Below are 22587 nucleotides of genomic sequence, written 5' to 3' on the forward strand. Positions count from 1 at the left end.
GTCTGTTAATTTTTGAGCACATTTGGGAAGCAGGACTGCGCAAAAAAGAAGAAGCATTTCGTGATTGGCGGCTGGTCGTTTGAGTGTGTTCTGTTTCTCTCTTTGTAAGTGTGTGTGTGTGTATGTCAGCGGCTGTGCGGCGTGAGAGCAAAAGGAAAATTCGCAAGATAGAAGAGCCAAGAAGCGGCGTGTGAATCACGAGCGAGTGAGAGCACAAACTGAATCACATCAAATTTTATTGTTGGCATCTTTAGAAAGATACAAAAAAAAAGCATAAAAACCGAAAGCATACACAAAAAAATATAAAGTAAAATACAAAATACAGAAAAACCAGCGGCAATTGATTATTGCAAAAGTTGAGAAGCAGCTGCTGCGTCAGAATGGAACACGAGGATAACGCGCATTTCGATTTGTTGCAAAACCGTCTCGCGGAGAGTCTGCAAAATGCTGGCAGCACCGGCAATGCTGCAGACGTTGTTGCTGAGCTGGTGCCCAGCATTGGCCCCAAGTCTGGTGAGCACGATGACGACGACGAATTGAAGTACATAAAAGAAGTGCAGCAGAGCGAAAAGCAACAACAGCAACACCAATTCTACGGCGAAAAGTTTAGCGACGCTGACGCTGACGTTGACGCCGCTTTTGGCGTTGGCGTCGGCAATGGTATTAGTATTGGTGTTGGCAACAGCAATGGCAACGGCATCGGCAGCACCGTTGGCAGCAGTGGCGACGCGTACATGTCGCTCGGCATGGACTTGAGCCTGGGCAATGGCGTTGGCAGCGCTGCCGGCTTTAGGGGAGTAGCTGCTGTTGAAGAAGAAGACGACGTCGAAGTGATTAAGCACGATGGCGACTTTTCAAGCAACTCCAATACGACCACAACCTCAACCACGGGTGAAGTGGAGGCACAGCCTAAGGAGACGCCGTTGCCAAAACCAGAGCAACTGCGCCAAGATGACGATATTGATGTGGATGTGGATGAGGAGGATGAGCCCAGCTCAGTGGCAACCACCTATGGCACCAGCAGCCTCAGTGAACAACAACAGGACCCAGAACAATTAGTTAGCGATGTCCAATCAGATCGGTTTGATAACAAGGAGAATGTCCATCCCACGGGCCAAGATCAGGCCGAAATAGATCTCGATCTGGAAGCGCATTCGCAGCTAAATCCCAATGCAGTTGAATTTGTACCATACTTTGGCTCACAAACTGCTTCACCACCACCCAATGAGCCGCTTCAGTCGCTGGGACGGCAACTGTTGGTAGCTAATGATGATCTAGTCGCGGAGAGCCCACGCAAGGGCGCACGCGATTGCAACATGGACACCATTGCTCTTCCAGACGAATGTGAGTTCGACAATGGGGCCGATAAGCGTCCACACGAGCTGGAGCAGGAGGATGACACGTTCCCCGCCGAAGCCGAGCTCGCGACTGAACAGCTTCAGAATGGAAGTGAGATCTATCAGCAGGTAGAGCAGCGCATCGATCATGGACCAGAGACTAGTGTTGACTTGGATGCCGATTTGGAGCTGGAGGAGCCACAGACAGAAACAGATTTTGTGACTCCCCAGCTACAGGACGATATCATGAAACAGTCTATTTATGGCGAATCCAACTCGAATGCTTCCATCGAGGACATTCTTAATTCAGTGCAGACGCTGCCGCAGCAAACACTCAGCGATGAGCCGCTCAAGGAGAAGGAGCTGATGAATGTGGAAGAGAAGGAGCTTGTTTCCCAATCTCCATCCACTGAGGAGCTCAATCAGCATCAAAATCAACTAATTGATCCAATGCAGGCCTCATTCTATCTCGAGCACACCTCCAGTGATGCATTCGCTCAACTGGCTCCCGATCAGGATCAGAGTTTGTTGCTGGATACTAGTGCGCCATTGTTCAGTCCACTAGCAGACGAACCAGCAGTAACAGCCACAACACTTGAGCTCCAGCCTGAACAGGCAGATATTGTGGACTTAACTCCATCCCCGCTGTCCTCTTCCACCGAAGAGAAGCATCTTGTTGAGGAAACAAAGGAGCAACAGCAGAAACAAGAGCAATTCGAACCTTTCGCGCTGTCGGACAACGTAGAGAACAATTTGAATGCCGGTGCTCCGTCTCAGGTAAGATCACAAAAATACTAGAGATTAACTAATTTACTTACATCACATTCATAAAGCTGATCTCAAATCACAAATTTTATTAAACGTGAAAGATCACTTTCATTAATCGTTATGAAATATGTTATAATAATATCTAATAAGAATTATGGAAGAAAACAATGCACTAGTTCACCAATTACGTTGTTCCAATTAGAATTAATATGTATATATATTTAATTTAATTTAATTGATACATTTTTAATTTATTTTTCTAAGCCCATCTAAAACAAACTTGAATAAATTTTAAAGCATTCGTGAATTTTGGAAGTCGTGTCTACGCATAAAATTGCTTCGAACCGCGCCCATCCCTAGATTCGATTCAACTGCATGACTCATTCTAGAACATTACGTATTTGTCAAAAAAGTCGTTATGCACTCGTCATTTGTCCTGCACCCTGTGTGTGTCTTTGTTCGTGTGTCAGTGCTCACTTCTCAGTTTCCGAGGTGTTTCCTCATTGCTGTCGCTATTGTTGCCTTATCGGCCGTTCCATATGCATGTCCTTGCCATGTGTCTGTTCACCTGGCCCAGGAGAAATCATTAAATTTGTTGGTATACTTCATTGTTTCTGTGCACACAGCTGTCTGCATGCATTTCGGCATTTCTCTCTTCTCGATTTTTCTCATTTCGCGCTCTCGTGCCCTTTCGGTCGGTCCCTCTCTCTTCAAGTGCTAATGCAATTTTACAACATCAGCGCTGGGGTGTGTTCCGTTAACTCGCTCGCTGCGCTCCTTTTTCTCCTTTTCTCGTTCTCTCTCACTTTCTACACGTTTCCGTTCTGGCACACTCAACAGGACACGCAAGTGCTTGTCATATGCTGTGCGAGTATGTGTGTGTGTGTGTGAGTGTGAGTGTGAGGTGTTTGGTGTCGAAGTTTAAGCGGCGCTTGGGTGGGGTTCTCATTATGACTACGCTGTGAGCAAGTATATAAGTATGTATATGTATATATGTGTGTATGTGTATGTGTACTTTAAACTCCATTTTTAAATAATTAAGGGCAAACTAAGGGTTGTTGCTGTTTTTATTGCCTTTTGCTTATGCCACTTCCTCGCTTTATTGCCGCTTTTGTATGGCAGCACTTTATGCTGTTGACCTCTTGGCTCTAAGATAAAATATTATTGTCGCCACTTGGCCACTTGGATGTTGGTATTATTGTTGCTACCGTGTTATATTTTGTTTTGCCTTATTTTTGTTGGCTTTGGTATTTGATTTCCGTTCCAATTGGATTTTGTGCTGTTGGCTGGCAGAGCTTGCGGTCAACGATTCGCTTTTATGCATTTCTTGTGTTAGTGTCTGTGTAAGAGTGAGAGCGTCTGGCAAACTCCCAAACTTAAACTCGCTCTCTGGCTGTGGCGCTCTCCCCACACAGTCTGCAATCTGCATGACCAGCACCAACAACAACAGCAGCAACTGACAACAACAGCTTCGGCAAGAGTGGCAACCTTTTCGCTTCGTTGCAAATTCCAGCTCCAATGCACACAAGCACGCACACATACATACGTGTAAGCAAGCACAAACACACAGACACAGCTTTCATAATTACACAAGCGCTTGGGTTCACTTAATTGGGTCATATACGGTTTTCGCTTGCATGGCACATACAAGCACATACACATACACACATACAATTTTTTATGATTTTTGTATATGCTTTGTCTTGCACCGCCGCCGCCGACACTGCTGCTGCTGCTGCTGCTGTTGCAGTCAACGCAACTGCTGTTGGGTATTGTTTGGGCTGCTATCGAACTTCCTGTGGGAGTTTCGTTGTGTGTATAATTTACGCCTGTAACAAAACGCTTTCTTCATGCTTCCACCTCCCCACTGTACCCCACAGACCGCGTTGGCGTTTTCGTTTTCGCCGTTTTGCATGTTTTTTTATCAACATGATTTGTGTATGTTTCTTATTTATTTGTTCAGTTTTCGCTGTATTTTACCCAAACAAATATATCGAGCACGCAAAGGTATACTCATTTACATATTGTATTGTTTATTTTCCGTTTCCAACAAAAACTCGAACTATAAGAATACAATAAAAATCCAATTAACGTAACAGACAGCCTGTCTCCAATTGGAATCACGGCGAATTCGTTAACACGAAAGGGCCAGGTTTCTCCATCAAGAACTATTTGAAGTGCCGATTGGCAGACAATCTGTGCAAGCGGCGCTATAAAGGTAACAGTGATAATCGAGTGATCAGTTTTACGATTAATCAAAGAAACGAACTGATTTTTTGCAAGCGTAATTTAGATTGCGCGCTCTATGTCGCTGCCTTATCGCTAATTCTAATTATAATTTTCAACGCTATTCAGGCGACAAAATACCTACATTTAAATACTTATATATATTATATATATATATATATATATATATATATATATATATATATATATATATATATATATATATATATATATATATTTGTCTGTTTGTTAGGTGCATGTCGATTCTAGAGCACAGACGAAAACAAGCTGATAATAAAATTCACGCGTCTGTAGTATGACTCAGTCTGTGGGGCCTGCGCTCTCCAGTTCCCACACGTTCATAAAACTATTGAAAAAATGATACATTTTATTGTTTCTACTTTTTTTGTTTGTGGCTGGTTTTGCTGCTGTTTGAAACTTTCGCCGCCATTCGCATGACATTTGTTTAAACTTGTGTTTAATTAAAATTTATGCAATTTGCATAAATTAGCATCGCCCTGCGTCGTCATAACAATGCAAATTCTTTTTATTATTACGATTTTTCTGACAATTGACGGATGCCAACCAAACAAAAAACAGAATTTTTTATTTGTAATTGAGCCTCCATTTCCATTCGAAATATTTAAAGCAGCGCATCACATGTCTGATGCTAAGCCAACAAAATAACATAGTTCAAAATATTCTTAAAATGAATGTTGTTTTTTAATATCTATATTTATATTCTTATGCAGAATATAAAGCCCTGATTTATAGTGTACAAAAATGAATTAAATTCAATAAACAGCAAGTTATATTTTATTTAAATATTATCTATCTAAACAGGTTTTTATAATTTCTAGAAGTTTTTAAATTCAATTAATGTAGTTAGCGCAGTTAGCAAAGTTTATAAATTTGCATTCATCTAAAAAGAAAGTTTTCTCTGGATGTAGATTGCAGCTGAGTAACAGCTCCGTTAATATTCTTAACATGAACTTAACAGTGAAATTTTAGGTTGCTGTTGTGCCAAAAAATTGGTTACACAAATTGAACACGAAAGATAAAAATGTGAATAGCAACAACAATAACTCAATAAAGGTGCACCAACTGGTAATTAAGTCTGAAAATCCATTAAGATTATTAACTCAATTAAAATAGCTTGCTTCTTCGCAAAATGTACACACACGCAGTTGGCTGTGGTTTGTTGTTGTCTTTTCTATAAGCGCCACTTTGGTTGCTGTTGTTGTTGTTGGCATTGCATGCAGTTTGGGCAACGGGTGGTCCAATTCGAGCTCTATGTAAGCGCATTTGGCGTCTACGCCAATCCTACGCCCAGCCTCGTCTGCCCACACGGACAAGTGCTTAGAGATACAGATACGAATAGCTTTATCTGTCTCTTTCTCTCTTTATCTGTGTGTGTGTGTGTGTGTAAGGAGTGTGCTTATACATATCTTGTCTGCCCACCTAAGTACGAAAGTACGAGAAATATATGTAGCTCGACTTACGCCCAAAATCAGCCTAAAAGCAAAAAAAAGTAAAACAAAAAATGCAGGCGTCAGACAGAGTTGGTAAATAATGTACGAGAGTTGGCCAACTGTGCATAAGTGTGTGTGTCTGTGTGTGTGTGTGTGTTTGTGTGCGCAAAACGAGTTTCATTTTGCGGTCTCTCAACAAGGAGGAGGCCCCAAAAGCCAAAAGCAGAACAATTGCGAGACGACAGCGACGGCCAGAAATCTTGCTGCAATATGATTGCTATTGCCATTGTGTGGGTTGACTGAAGTCTGATTGCCAAAATGGTAAGAGCACACGTCTGAAGATGTTGCAGAAGCTGAAGACGCTGTGGCTGTGACTGTAGCTGTAGCTGGAGTCATGCCACTTGAAGCCGTTTGGCGGCGTCTAATTGCACCATTTTACATTTTGCAGTTCAAAAGAAATGAGGCTCCATGGAGCAGCAGCAGTCGCCGCATCAGCTGAAGTACTTTTTATCTTGCAGATACAATATCTCATTTTGCATGCGGCTGCCTTTGCTGCAATCACATGGCCTTTCTTCTCCTTCTCTCTCTCTCTCTCTCTCTGTCTTTATCTCTGTCTTGTTATATGCGTTATCTAAATTTACATTTCCCATATGGTTATATATATATAATATATGTATATGTATGTTTGTGCACCCATCTATAAGAAACGTTTGTAAATGTATTTGCATTTGTAGGCGACACTTTCGCTTGCTTCTCTCGCACTTGTAGATACTTTTTTGCTTCCTGCTTCTTCATTTGCAATTTATGCATGTTCTCCGCATTTACGAGTTCAAATTTATTTTTAAAATTCAAACCCTGTGCCAAGTTCAATAGCTTCACAAAAATACGAAAAAAAAGGAGAAAATATGTAAAAATAATTACTAAAATGGGCGACAAAATGCCGCAATGCATTTTGTGGCCCCTGCAGCGTTGATGGCTGACTGCCGTACGAGTGCGGATCTGTCTCACCGCCGCCCCCTTGCCTCCATTGATGACGGGACGGCACAAAAAATTGCCTGGGACAGACGGCCACCGATCCGGTCCCTGGTCATATAAATAGGCTTTAATCGTTGTTGCTGGGGTGTCACAGCCAAGTGCTCCAAAAGTGTTTTTAATTGAAAGTCATTTTGTGCTGGCCAGATTTGCACAGCGATCTCTAGCTGCTTCCAGTAGGTGATCCATCGCCAGGGTCCCAGCGACTGGTTACACACAATGTCTTCAGCTCCAGCAGCTCTGTCTTCTGTGCCGCAGGAGCTAAGCCAAGACGATGTTCAGTAATTTACCTAACGTTAGGCTATTTGTATATTTAATAGGAATTGTGCATCTCTGACGGCCATTTAGGAGATATGCCTAAAGTGTCACGAGGAACACTAACTAACGGTAGAGGTAAACTAAGAGTGTGCTTTAAAGATGTAGTTTAGATATCGCCCTGAAGACTAAAACAGACAAATGAAATTATATCGAAATATATTAGTTTCAAATTTAGAATTGATCAATTAATGATCTTGTAACCAATAAATTAATTCAAATTCATGATAAATTCGAGCTATTCAGTAGCTTAGATATTCGCATAATATGACTAACTGAGATGACAGCACCATAATGAGCTCATGCCAGCAACAACTCGAAGTATTTAAGAACTAAGAACTTAACTGCGATAGCTGCAAATAAAAAATGAGCTCTTTGGAATTTAGCGCTTGGCCAACAAGTTAGCATTCAATTAATCATAGTCGAGCCAGCGCGCATTCCTTGATAAAACTGAACTATGATATAATGGAAAGAAAGCAGCTCTAATTTTAGTCGACTTATCTGGCAAAATACCTTGCGAAAAAGCCGCACAGGTTGATTGCTGTTTGTGGGAAAGGCAGGTATCTATTAGTTGTGCAACATTCACCATAAATATGGCGAACTGTTGACTTCCGTCCGGCCCAGCGTTCTTTTAGGCCTTAAAGCTCGGCTCATGTTGGCCATAAAATACACACACACACACACACAAAATATGAGGAATTGTGCAAAAATTTCTAGGAATGATGAATATGACGTGGAACCGGTTCTGTCGCACAGCTCAACCGGCAGGTCAATTTAGTTTAATTAATCGTAAAAAACGTAAAACGAAACGTAACAAACCAAAAAAAGGAAAAGTAAACAACTGGCTAAGGCCGAAGATTAAATACACTTAAAACATATCCTAGGTTCAAACATCTAACTGTCGTCATACATTCTTTATAGTATTCCGAACTTCATAAACATACGTATATAGTTCCATTCTGTCTGGATATAACATATGTGACCGTTGCAACAAAGTTACGAATCTTTTCATAGCCCAATTCAATATTGCGACTCGGCTGTTTGTTAAGCTTTGTGTGCTTTATAATCTACTAGAAACTTATTATACATTACATATATTGCCACGAAATCGTAATAGCCTAAGCGAGTATAGTAACGTAAGACCGAAAAAAACAACCGTCCGTCAAATAACGTAATGGGCGTCTCGCCCATCGGCAGGCTGTGAAAAATATGGGCAAGGCATTGACAGTCTTGAGAGAGTTTCTGCGGCACCAAACTAACTGCCTTTCAAATTGTCCAGAGCTGATTGCATTTGGCTTGCTGCAATTGCTGGATTTGGCCAAGAGTGTGTAAAGCACTTGGCCGAAAGACAACGGCCGCAAGAGACGCTGGCCATTAGCCGTCAGGCATTTGCCCAGCCTTTGTCTGCCGCGGGGCACGGCCAATGTTAAAGAACTCATAAAGCAGGAAGAAGAAGACGCTGAAGTGGTGGTAATCGTGGCTCTATGGGAAGGCCTTTCAAGAGGGGCCCGTCTTAAGTCTTAGTCGTGTTGCCAAACCGAAACAATGTTCGTGTGTAGCGGCAGCAGCAGCAGCAACAGTATCTAACTTGGCCAGGTGTTTTTGTTTTTTCTTTCTTATTTTTTATTACCATTACCATTTGCGCTATTAACAATTTCTTTTGGCCTGTAAGCAGCCGCAGCCAGCCCCTTTAGTATGTATTGAAGTCGGTGTATATCACATTTTGCACTATTATGAAGTTTTTCTACATGCGTTTTACGTTTTAGTCTATCCATCTTGGTTAAGCTAATTCACTTTGCTGCCGCGTGAGTCAGCCAACAATCAGCTAACTTGGCCAACAAAAGCAGTCAATTTCATGGCAACGGCCGCCATTCTAATGTATCTATATATATATATATTTATATATTTATATCTAACCATTCATGTCGCTCACTTGCAATGTGGTCTAGTGGTCTGGGCTAGCCACTCGTGGCCAAGTCATATTGTAATTGTATCTTTTGGTTCTTTCGTGCGCTACGTATCCGTTGGATACTTTCACAAAAGCGCAGCTGAATCTGCTTCATGTCGGCGCGCTAATATGCTTTTGTCTTGGCTGTTGCATTTCTTCTATATATATATATATATATTATATATATATATTGAACCTTTCAATGCATTTGTTTCTGCAGTCTCAAGCGAATGGCTTTGATATTGTGGCCGCATCTTTATCACCATTGCCAATGGATTTATGAGCGCGCATCGATATCTGAAAGGGGCAATAGCGCACAATTCGTTGCTGCTTTTAGGAAGGCCTTTCACTCGACGAAAAGGCCTTTAACTTTTCTACTGGTACATTGAAGCGCTTCCCGGTCCCAATTATCTGCAAGTCGTTTAAATAATAAATTTAACAGACCCAAAAGCGCCTTCCTCCTATAGCTTGCTCCGGTCATGTTAATTGAATGAAACTTTTAAGCATTTTAAATTAACTGATGCCCCGCCCCCTGCGTCTTATGCAGAGGCGAGTACACGAATGGGGCGCAACTATGCTAGAAACCGGGAAATGCCTTTGTCGAGAGTGAGGCAAGTTCTTTACGATTACCTTTCAAAAACTCTATTGATATGGTATAATAAAATTACAATTTCACGACTTTATCAACACATGGATACAGTATATTTGGATCTTCATCCAAATATCCAATTAAAAATCTTAATAAATCGCAAAATAGAAATTTAACTGTGGCATGTTCTTCCTATATAGAGCCATGAATAACTTTCAGCTGTAATCCAGAGTCTGAAGCAAATATTTTCATGTTGCAACTTTTGTTTTGCGGTTTCTAAAGCAAATTACAATAGGTATTTTCTCATATTTATTTTGGACAAGCCTTTCACAAATTTTCCCCGAGCAGACAAACAGTCAGTCAATCTGCATATAACGAGAAAAGGCCCCCAAACCCAACCGCAGAACAAACGACGTGGCCCAGCTCGTTCATCATCATCATCATCAGCAGCAGCAGCAGCAGCATCGTCATCATCATTACAAGCCTCTGACGACAACGTCGCGTTGGGCTTTTCTTTTGAAACCTGCGAAAAGTATGAAAAATAAACTCTCAAGAGCCCAAAAAGCAGCGGCGCAAAATAAAACTTAATTAACTTTCTATTCTTTTGGTTTGTTTGATGCCCTTGCAGAGGGTATAGCAAGTTCGAAGCGAACTTTGTAACGTTTCTAAAGTTTCCATTTTGATTTCAGTATATTGAAAATCATATAATTGGTCGGGCGAGAGGTCTATAGACTAATGATAACTGATGATTAAATTTTGATATGAAGTATCTAATGAATGGATTTATTTATTTATAATAAGTTTTCATATATCTCAAATCTATATAAGGCTAAAAAAACTACAAAATTATGCGAAAAATCTGTCGAAATTTAGGTTTACTGAAAGCCATATGTTGGTGAGGGTATTAAGACTATCTTGCATCGAAGATAGCTTTTGTTTCTTGGTTACACTGTACTTTTTCTTGGCTTGCAACTTTATGTTGCGTGCCACGTTAGCTGTACCGCTGGTGACTTTGGCCCCAGTGAATTACTTTAGACGGGCTACTTCATAATAAATATCATCCATATAACGTGGTTTCGCAAATTTCAGCCAGTTGCTGTTGGGTCTGCTCCACTTTTTTTTATTACTTTGTCTCGTCTTGTTTGCGAAAATCTGTTGCCATGGCCATTTGCCGGTTTTCCTACACAATTCGCGCTGTATCTGTTTTTTTATTGCTTATTAATTCTTTCATTAATGGCGTCGCCATAATTCATTGAGTCAGTCAGTCGAGTTGAGTGAGTTGGCGTAACTGTCGCAGCTCTATTCACTAATTGCCCATACTACGTATATTTCGACTTTCCCGGTCTGTTGGCCAACTTAGCGCAGCGCCAACTGTTCCCAATTGATAGGAATTCTCCGCTGACTAAGCAATATATATATTATTTGTACTGAAGGCAAAATATAAGAAAAATTACATTTATATATATTTAAATATAGAGCTGCATTTTTCTAGACGTGTATCATTTCCGCTCTGCGGACAAATGTTTAAAAAAATCAATTATGAATAAGAAGAAATAATAAAGCAAAAAAATGAAACACTACAAAGGGCGCCCCCTGGCGTTGGTTTTATGGCTCAGCTGCAGCACCTTTTTTTGTTGAATATGTAGAAAAATAATGAAAATAGCATAAAATTGTGCATTAATCAACATTGGAAGATTAATGATGTGCAGCATGAGCTGCTACCAAAAAAAAAAGAAGACAGAAACAAAAAACCATATTGTTAGACTGCTAACATTGGCAACATGTTGCGTGCTGCAGTTGCATGTGGCGCGCAGTCAGTGCGCTACGCTACCACTGCTGCAGTTGCTTGCCACACACATACGCTCACACTCACATTCAGCCATTTCGACATCATTAGCATTATGTACCAAGAGTAACAGTTACAGTAACAGTAACAGAGCAGCACAGAGTGCTTATTATTATTGCACAGTTAAGTAGCCGCAACACAACATTAGCGGCAGCGTAAAAGAGAGACAATAAAGCATCGGCAGAGAAAGAGAGAGGGATAGAGAGTGTGACAGAGAGAGGAGAGTGCAGTCTGCATATGCTCATTGAATAGTTTTTGGCTCCTTTGCTTGTGTCAACTACATTGAATGTGTGCCTAAAGAGCTATAAATAGAAATTACATAGACGCACATTGTTTTATTTGCATGTTTATTGTAGCTGTGTGAGTTTGTTTGTGTGTGTGTTGATGAGAAGTCTTTTGCTGTCGCTTAATTTGGCATTGTTTTTAGTAGTTTGTGGCCGCTGCCTTTTGCCACCGCCCAAGCGCTCGCGCTTAGTCATTGAGTTGCCGCACAGTCATCTCTTTCTCTCTCTCTTATTGTCTACGCATTATTGAGCATTTAGTTATTTTATTATTATAATGTGCATAATGTAAGTGTGCGTATGGCCAAAAACAGTTAGACCCTGCTGCCAACTAACTGCAGGCCATATTTGTATGCGCTTAATGGCCACTGTCGTCTCTTTGGTTGCCCAGTTTGGGTTTCTAACGAGCTATGTGAGACAACAACGGCGACGTGAACGACGACTCAATACAAGTGATTTGTTGGCTTTGCGCAAAATTTGCGACTCTATAAATTGTCTTTGCATGTTGTTTTCTGTGTGCTATTTTGGATACGTTGAAAATTTATTGGCAACCCCAAACACCACCTGCCCCTGGCCACTACTCACCACATCGCCCCATGGGCAGCCGAAATGCAAATGTGCGCCATCTGTTGAACTTGATTTGTATGTGCTGTTATTGTTATTATTGTTGTTGTTTATGGCACAATTTTGTTTCTGATTTTCAGCAATTTGCACGGCCACACACAAAACAAGAACAAGCACAACTCTCCCCACAGCGTGCTGATCTTGATCACCTTGCCTCGCTTTACTCTTCTCACTCAATATGCCTGCCCTCTTTTGCTCTGTCTATAGTTGACGTCAACGCTCGTGCAATTTCTTCTTTTGCTGCGCACTTTTCACAATTATCATCAGTATTAAAATTCGCCGTGTGTGTGCATAAGTATGTGTTTATGTGCCTATGTGTATGTGAGAAGTGGAGACTGAAAATGTTGATGTCATCGTTGCGTTTTGTTTTGCGTTATTGTTTTTTTGATTTTTTTTCTGTGCAAAGGCAACCAAGAAAGAGAGACAAGCAGAAGCAAACATATACACATACGTATGCATATGTGTGCACACACGTAATTTACCCACAAACAACGAGACCTCCTTCAATGAATAAGTATCGTCCATTGTTATAGTGGCTGCTGGCTAGATGGGCCTGGCGCCGTTGTTCGTCTTGAGTGTCAAAATCATTTGTCAATAATAGAAAAAATCATGCACTTAAATATGAAACCTAAATGCAAACACGCATACATATACACATAACCTACATACACAAAAAAAAGTTAGCAAAAATTTGTTATTTTGCACAAGAGCAAGACAAGTCTGATCGTTTAGCAAGCAATCAGAGGCCGGCCGGCCGGCAAAAGTTGGCAGCGACGCAGCGTTGCCAGACTGTTCGAGACTGACGCATTGTTCAACTGATAAAATGCCAAACAGCCATAGCGCTTGGGAGTGGGAGAGAGAGCGAGAGGGAGAGTGAAATGCCGGTTATTTATAAATGGCAATTGGCATTGCATAATTAAATATTACCACTGATTAATGAAATAATTAATTCTGTGGGCTGTTGCTGGTGACTCATCTGAATTCAGAAGCTGACTAAGCTGCGATTTAACCGGTTCACTTTTCTTTGTTTCTTACCTTATTTTCATTTTGATTTCAACTTTTTCGGCTTCAGCTCACTTTTAGCCCCATTACGCTTGAGCAACAAAAGAAAGCCAGCAATTGAGCGAGTGGGCCAAAAGTGGGCAGCAAAACCGACAAAACACCGGCAACGAGCGGCCCCAACTAGTGGCATTTGCTGGTCAATGACATTTTAAAGCGGCCACAAATGCGACAGCGGCGGCGACTGCGACTGCGACTTCGACGGTGACGTCGGCAGAGCCTGTGACTGCGATTGCTGCTGTGTTCTTGCGCTATGTGCCACAAGAAAAATGCCGGAAAAAATTTTAACGTTAGATTTGTACCCTGTTGGACAGCAACGTCAAAACTAATGCCGAGTCACACCACACGCTTCCTGCCATCTGACTTTTTGCTTTCTGCTTGAGTGTGTGCGTTTGTCGCGCTATGTCATCACTCTTTACTGTAGTTTCTTTTCGTTAGTGTTGTTGCTGCTGCTGCTGCTGCTGGCAATTGTCATGACATTGCCAGCCACGATACTCGCTGCTTTCTCACTTTCACAAGTTCGCCCCAGCGCTGCTGATGTCATTATTATAATTTGTATGCATTAGTAATTCGAGTTGTTCTACATGTGCGTGTGCGTGTGCGTGTGCGTGTGTGTGCGTGTGTATGCGTGTGTATGTGCGTGTTTGTACACAACCCTCACAAATATGCAGACACAGCTGATGAGCAGCAGAATCTGCTGTCTGCTGTGGCTCGTGCCTTATTTGAGGGATGTTGCACTGCGCCCTGCACACGCTCTGTATTTTTTCACTCTCTCTCTCTTTCTCCCATTTTCTCTCTGTGCATTTATCTCTTTCTAACTCCTGGAAGAATATTTCCACTACTTGCTTTTGTTTTATAGCATGCTTCTTGGGGTCGCCCACAATTTGTTAGCAATATACTTAATATTAATATTGATGTCAACATTCGCATTTATGTAACCTTTATCCTAAAAGGGGATTATTTGATCTTGTTTGTTAAAGTTGAGTTTGAAACACGCAAATTAGATCTGAATCATTTGTTTATTATTCTGTCTCTTTCTCGTTTTTTTAATGAATTGTAGTTCATCGAATACAGATGCATTAAATTTGTATTCATCTTATATATTTATACTCATCTGATATTGGGGTGCAAGGGGAGTCTTTCGTTTATTTTGCTGGAAATATATTCGGTTGGCTGCGTTATTTCGCTGGTATTTGCCACGTCCATAAATACTTGTACTTGCGTCTATAGTATGTGGATGAATGTATGTGTATATAAATACAGAAAACAGTTTGTACTTTGTGGTCGCTGCTATTTTTACAGCTTGCACTCAGAGCGCACTTGGTAAGGCGACAGGCTGACAGGCTGGGGGGAAACAGACCATAACATATAACACCAGAAGCAACATTTTCTTGACGCACAATTGCAAACAAGCTGGAAAACCAAAAAATAACGAAATGAGAACAAGAAATTACAAATCTACACCATATTTTTCCAGCGCAAAGACCGAAAAATGAAGACATTTCCAGGGATTTTAGCTTCATGTGCCGGCTCATTGCATTTATCGATTTAACAGGGGACAGCGGGGCGTCAACCGAAGCATTGGGGTATGGGGAGGCCAGATGACGATGTCGACATTGTCTGTGCGTGAAGCAGCCGACAGCCAGACAGAGGCCAAATGCCGTTGTTGTTATTGCTTAGTGCCTTTTGTTTTTGGGTAGCTTGTTCTTGTTAGTCATCATCAGCATCATCATCATCATCATCATCATCATCATCTCGCATCGCCATCATAATCTGCTAAGGGTATTAACATTTCAAATTTATTGTGCCTGATGCATTCCAAGTGGTGCTTTAAGAGATTTGCTCATTCGCATTTATATATCAAGTTATTAATCCATGAAAGCATTTATTAATTCGCTCCCTATCTTTATTTTGCAGGTGGAGTATGCTGAATTCAATACAGCTACCGGCTATGGAGTCCACAGTGAGGAGGAAGCAGCCCCTGCTCGAAATCCATTTGCCTTAGATGAGGTAATGGAGGTGGAGCAGAATCCTAAGGTAGAAACGAACTTTTTAGACGACGTCGAGGAACACTTTACGCAGCAACAGCAAGAACAACCTGTCCAAGAGGAGAAAGAGCAGCTCTTCCTGGAGCAGACTGGACATCAGCAGGAACAGAATTTCCAGGAGGAGACTCACCAGCAACCACAACACTTGCAGGAGGACTCTCAGCTGCACTTCCAAGAAGAACAGAAGCTGAACTTCCAGGAAGAGCATCAGGAGCAGCACTTCCAGGAAGAGCAGCAACAGCACTTCCAGGAGGAGCAGCAACTGCATTTCCAGGAGGAGCAGCAACAGCACTTCCAGGAGGAGCAGCAACAGCAATTCCAGGAGGAGCAGCAACAGCAATTCCAGGAGGAGCAGCAACTGCACTTCCAGGAGGAGCAGCAACAGAAGTTCCAGGAGGAGCAGCAACAGAAGTTCCAGGATGAGGAATACAGTGTGAAGCAACAACAACTTCTGCAGGAAGAGCAGCTGCAGTACTTGCAGGAGGAGCGACAGCAGCACTTGCAGGAGGAGCGGCAGCAACACTTGCAGGACTCGCAGCTGGTCTTCCAGGAGGAGCCGCAGCAGCAAGAAGACTTTATGGCTCACCAGGACCAACATTTCCAGGAGGAGCTGCAACAAGTGGATGAACCAGCTATTAAACAGGAGACCCAAGCAAACTACAACGAACTCCAACTGCAGGATGAACTCATCGAGGAGGTGTCATTTTCGCATCAGCTCAATGCCGAAGCCGCACCCTATACAAATGGCCTAGCCAGCGTTGAGACACCAGAGCCAACACCCGAAGCAAGCAACGAGGAGCAGTTAAAACCGGTGGCTGAACAAGATCCAATTGTGGAGCAGCCAATTCTAGCAGCTCCAGCTGTGGAGCAACCTGTCGAGCCCTTGCAACAGGAGACACCCGCCGTGCTCATCAGCGAGCCCAGCGAGCCAGCAGCTGTTGAGCAGCCACTCGAGGTGGCGCCAGTAGCTGCTGATGAGCCAGCCGAGGTGACACCAGTGGCTGATGTAGCCGTTGCTGCAGTAGCTGCTACAGCCGCTGCAGCTGCGGTCGGCGCTACCGTCGCAGCTGCCACTGCTGCCGCGAAGCCCAAGATCAAGGCTAGCCCCAGTGATTCACTCAAGAAGGCGGCCAGCAAGACTGCAGCACCTACAGCAACGAGCGCAGCAGCCAAGAGGCCGTCGCCGGCTCCTATAACAAAGAGGACCACATTGGGCGCCACAGCTGCACGCCCACGCACAGCACCGGCTACCGGCGCTGTCAAAGCCAGTGCTTCCACAACAACAAGCACGTCAGCAACAACCAAGACGAGCAGCACAACCGCGCGTAAGCCGCTTACCGCCAGCAACACGGCTGGCAAGCCGGCTCCGCGCACCACTAACAGCACATTGAGCAGCGCACGCCCGGCCACGGCTCCCAGCAGCAAGACGGCTGGCAGCCTGAGCAAGACCGCCGCCAAGCCGGCAACAACAGCCGCAGCACGCTCCACTACTAGCACTACGACCACAACTACAGCCCGCAAGTTAGCAAGCTCTACCACATGCAGCAATGCATCAGCAACAGCCACCAAGTCGCGTCTGCAGGTGGCGGCTAGCAAGCCGGCCACAACTTCCAGCAGTCTTGGCGCCACATCCGCTGCCAAGGGGAAGGCCCTGTCACCGCGCAGCACTGTGTCCTCGGCACTGCGTAAGCCGCCGAGCACCACTGGCAGTTTGTGTGGTACGCGCAGTCCCACTAAGCCGCTGTCCAATGGCGTGGCCAAGCCGAGCAGCAGCACCACCACTAGCACCAGTACCACCCGCATCAAATCGGCCACTGCCAACGGCGGCTCTGCCAGCAGCACAACAACAACAACTACCATTACTAAGACTTTCACGGCGCGTCCGGCGCCCAAATTCACACACTCGGCGCCAGCTGTGGGTGCCAGCAGCACGCGTCGCCCCCAGCTGTCCGTTGGCAGCGGCTCAGCTGCTACACAGCGCAAGTCGTCTCCGTTGAAGAATACTTCCAGCTCGCCGCTGAAACCGAAAGCCAAAGAAATCGCTAAAACGTCACCAGCTGCCGGCATGAAAATCAAGCGGCCAACGGGCACCACACCAGCAAAGGCAGCAGTCGGCGCAGCACCAGCAGCCGCAGCAGCCGTATCAGATGAACCACAATCAACTCCCGCTGCCAATGGCTTGAACGAGGCGGAAACCAAACTGGAGCAGAATGGCAATGGCTTGCACGATGCACTCGAGACGGCGCAGGAGGCACTAGGAACCCACGTAGAGCCGCAGCAGACGAACCCAGAGGTGGCACTGCTCGATTTCTAGGCGGGGCCCAGCTGCAGCCGAAGATGAGTTGATCAATAATGGAGTTAAATAAAAAAGAAACTACTTTACTAATATTATAAACATATTATGAAAAAGTATTTTGCGCATGAAAAGCGAACTGCGAAATTTTGCGACCCCTGCCTCCTCTTCCATTTCCAAGTTGTGGCTCAGTGGAGCGTCCATTTATTTTTTAATACATACATATATATATATATATGCCTCCCTTTCCAAACACAAACTGCTCCAACGTTATTTTGTGTGGCACAATTGCGATCTTTCCAAGCCCAAAGTCGATTAGTGTTTGTGCTATTTTGTAAAGGTTTTTCTCTTACTGTGCTCGCTTCTTTTGCTCATTTACATAATTTTGGTTAATTTTTTTTTAAATTTTTTATATTATAATTGTTCCTCACGCTCTGTTTTTTTTTTCTATTTTGTTGCTCATGTATTAAACGAACAATTTTTATGTGTCTATTTAAGTTGAAAACGAGAAAGAATCTTTGGAGCGCAAAAAAACGAAACAACAAAAAAAAAAACAAAAGATTTAAAGTGTTTTATAAGAAGCATACAAAAAAATTTAAAACGCAAGAAGAAGAAAATAACGAACAAAAAAATATATATATAGTAAACACTTATACAAGAGCATGTGGTGTAAGTGTAGCCGAAAAAAGAAGGAAAATTATAAATGTAGCTCGTAGTTGGCATTCTAACACGTAATATTTGAAATATCAAAACTAATCTACAAAAAAAAAATATATGAAAAAAAAAACAAAAAATGATCGAAAAAAGCGCAGCTATCGAGAATTTGGTCAGAAATATGTTGAACTGAACCACTGTGCGCTATAAAAAAATTTTGATGATAGAATTTGATGTGTTTTTTACTGTCAACATTTTTTAGGGTGCTTCCTTTAAGTGCACTCCCCAAGAAACACACACACACACACACATTGTATACGCAGCATACAAACATTTATACGTTCCTCCAATTTACTTAAAAGTTGATCATCAAACTGAAAATTTGTAGTGCAGTGTTTGTGCAGCTCATTACCCCCCAGTGCTACGTCGAGAGGAAATGAACAGAAAGACAGGAGAGAGCAAGCCAAAATTGATTTTAGACCGTTCTGTTCAGCGCAAACACACACACATAGACACACACACACACACACACACAGATTTTGATTTGTATTGTATTATTAATTTTTAATTTGTTAATTATGCAGCGAAAAGATCTAGCACAAGCTGAACATTTAATGTAACTTTTGCACACTTTATACTTTATGTTTAAAACGATATTACCAATTAAAAATTAAAAGAAAAACCAACAAAAAAATCTCAAACAAAAACCTTATGAAACTCTTTTTATTTTGTTTTATTTCGAGTATTTTTGCTTTAATTATGATTTTTATTTGTTTGCAAACAAGTGCTTTAAGTCCCATATAATCTAGAGAGAGATAGGGAGAGAGAGTTATTGGAGAGTTACCAAAAAGCGTCAACGATTCGAATTTATTGTACGTAATTATTATATGCATTGAGATACCAATTTTGCCTGCTTTTTCGTAACAGTTTCCAAGTGAACCCACAACTGCATATATTATTAGACGTTAAGTTGCTAGATTTGAAAGTTTCTCTATATATACATATATAGAAATACATAAATGAAATTTACAATGCGTACGCATGCCTAACGCTCCGATTGCTTTATAAACAGAGGCAAAGATACATCTACTTAAATAGTTAATAATCGTATTTATTCAATTTGCGTTATGGTTTGCATAGTCCCGCCCCAGTGCCCTTCACTTTCGTTTGCCTTATTATAACTAAATTGCTAAGTTTAAAGCGTAAGCTAAATTATAATTACATTTATTGCTAAATACAAATATGGACAAAGCAAAAAATAAGTCGACAAAAAATGAGTAATAGAGTTGTAGACCAGGCGCCTTGCCCCGCCCCGACCCGACCACTCTCCATTGACAACCCCCCCGAGAAAAGAGGCAAAAACCATTCACGGCCGTAATTTGTTAAGCTTGACTTGGCACAGAGCCCGTCAAGTTCGGAGAGAGAGACTGATCCAAGTGATTCATTCATGGGCCAACAGTTGCCGTTTCGTACCGGGCTTTGGGGCAGGGTCGCTGTCTCTGTCTCTGGGCCCGTTTACCGTTAGTTGTCTGAAAGTTTTCTTGCATTGCATTTAGACGATATCAAATCGAACCGAATCGAGTCGAACCAACATTTTTGAAGCATTTATACTAACTGGGTTGCAAACACACATACATATATGGTATATCCAAAAACGACTTATATACGTAGCTCTAAATATTATCCATTAAAAAATATATAAAAGTGTATTATTAACAAGATGATAACAAAGAGAAAGCAAAACTAAGTAAATGCTATTACTATCAATACACACACAAATACATATTATCACAAATATACAAGAGAAGCGAATTAACTGATACATTCACCTACATATAGCCATGACTATGGTGCATACATACATACATACATACATACATACTCGTACATCAAATATCAAGTCAACAAGTACATATTGTGAACGTGTAGCAGCAAATGGATAAACCAATCTGAAATGAACCGATATTGCAAAAACAATTTATTACTAATAAATGTTAAATATACAAAATCAACTAAAGATCGAAAGCTGTCTTTTCTTTGGGACTTGGGTACCAATAACTATGCTATAACTTGAAATACTAAACAGTATATAATTCAGAAGTGGCTTAGGGGACTTGCTGCAACCAAACAAAAAAGGGTGCTCCAGTCGAAACGGCTCGCCTACGAGATACACTGAATCCTGCCATTCTACGCTTCTTCTTCACACACACATTGCAAACAGCACATGCATACACACATACACACGCACACATAAGTACGCGCTCTGCTTACTGCGCAGTTGACGCAGCGACTGCGCTTGGACTGCGCTAATAGAAACTAAATTGCTGAATAATTTTTCTTCTAAACGCGCTTTCGTAGTGAAATTAGCAGAGCATAATCATAGCAAGTTCTCAAGAATATATATAAATGGGGGCTGCCACGCTTCATTCTGTCTGTTACACAATTTTTTAAATTTTTAGGCTAAAGACTCCTAACAAGATTATATAATCTTAAGGATTACAATTATGGGTCTTAGTTTATAATTAAAGTGAAGCAAAATCGAGTTGACTCTTTATAAATTAAAATAAATCTATTTTTTATAATATAGGTATTCTCATGAGCTTACTGATCTTTTATTGATAAGCTGTATACAGGATATTTAGGTGCGGGGGGACGTCAAATATAGCCCAAGATAGATTTGAAGTATTGACTGAGTTTTTCGGATTTCTGATTTGGATTTATCGTGTCGAAAAGCTTTACTTCAATGTTGTCTAATTATTTATTATTAAGTCTGGTTTATCTGCGTAATTAGTCTTAATGCGTGCTTGATTAAAAGCTTAATTATCTTAATAATCACGTGAATATGTTTTCAATTAGGAAAACTAATTTCACAGCGAACAGTTGTCACTCTTTGTGTGAAATGAAATCAGGTCTAATTGATTGAAATTCTCTTTATGATTGGGCGGAATATTTAAAAATTGATGTATGCTAAATTATTTTCAGTTGAATATACCGTTGACTAAGATTGCACCTGATGTCAGCTCTATATCACACGACTCGAAAGCAAATACTCTTTTGAATGGTTCAAGTATTATTAATGACTGATGCCATTTAAGCACAAAAATATATATATATATATATAACTATATACATATATATACACACACATATATATATATTATATTTTTTTTAAGACTGCTCTAAGATAAACATAATTTGTTTATTACTATAACATTCATAAGTGAATCATTCACAATCAACTATGTAGAGTACCACATGAGTGGGATGTGGTTAATTGAAAGCAATTAATATTTTTAGAATATATATTTAATAGAGTATAAGCCAGAATGAAGCTCTTAATATTAGTTAAAATTTAGGCGCATAAATCAACTAAGACTTTAGTTTTATTAGTTGCCTAATGCTGATAAGAATAAGATTTCGAAGACAAGTTTGATCAAGTTTGGATTTATATGATCAGATTTAAGATATGTACTTGCTAACATATAGTCAGATATATACTAAATATAATGCAGACAGACTTATACTTTATACCTGTAGAGGGACATCATACTTGAAAGTTGGTTAGAAGTAGAAAAGGTAACTGAAAATGACAAATAGTTACCCATTCCCAACTGGCCTCACACGTAAAAATTATAAACAATTAGCTAAGTATGTTTCTGCAATTAGTTAATACGGCTAGCAGCGCATTTTTGTTATCCTTGCCACAGCTGGCTGCAAGGAGCGGCGCCATGAACTGCGCTCGTTACTACTGTGTGACTCAGCCGCGCCTCTTGTTGACCCCTTTGTTAATTTGCATTGAGCCGAGTGGTGGATGGGATCGCAATGAGCTAAGATGCGAGGACGATGACGAGGACAGCGACTGCGGTGCAATGGGAGCGCCGCTATGCAGGTTGGAGAAAGAGAAATGAAGCGTGCTTGCGTGTGAAATTGGCTGACTTGGGCTAGCATGAATCACCCAAGTCTCGAGCGACGACAGCGCGCGCAAAGTGTAATGAATCATGTGCCAATGGGAGCCGGCAGCAGGCACTCAAAGTGGTTAAACACTAACACTCACAACACATATGCACATTGACATTCAGGTTTTTTTTTTCGGTG

At 41.6% G+C, this 22587-nt stretch overlaps 1 protein-coding gene across 1 annotated transcript; it reads left to right on the top strand.

Moving 5' to 3' along the window:
- The first annotated feature begins 380 nt into the window (after positions 1–380).
- Positions 381–17859, top strand: LOC111601432 (205 kDa microtubule-associated protein). The gene is made up of 5 exons (XM_030222786.1): positions 381–604; positions 686–2114; positions 15415–15534; positions 16051–17655; positions 17734–17859. The coding sequence occupies exons 1-5, from the start codon at positions 381–383 to the stop codon at positions 17857–17859; spliced, it is 3504 nt and encodes a 1167-aa protein (XP_030078646.1).
- The last annotated feature ends 4728 nt before the right edge of the window (positions 17860–22587 follow it).

The sequence above is a fragment of the Drosophila hydei genome, unplaced genomic scaffold (genome assembly GCF_003285905.1).
Source record: "Drosophila hydei strain 15085-1641.00,03,60 unplaced genomic scaffold, DhydRS2 tig00000063-arrow-pilon, whole genome shotgun sequence".
In the NCBI taxonomy this organism is placed as follows: Eukaryota; Metazoa; Arthropoda; class Insecta; order Diptera; family Drosophilidae; genus Drosophila; species Drosophila hydei.

Coding starts and splice junctions, on each gene's coding strand:
- LOC111601432 (XM_030222786.1), top strand. CDS start 381: ATGGAACACGAGGATAACGCGCATTTCGATTTGTTGCAAAACCGTCTC. Junction 605..685: donor CACCAATTCTACGGCGAAAA/GTTTAGCGACGC, acceptor TGTTGGCAACAG/CAATGGCAACGGCATCGGCA. Junction 15,535..16,050: donor AGGTGGAGCAGAATCCTAAG/GTAGAAACGAAC, acceptor CAGCACTTGCAG/GAGGAGCGGCAGCAACACTT.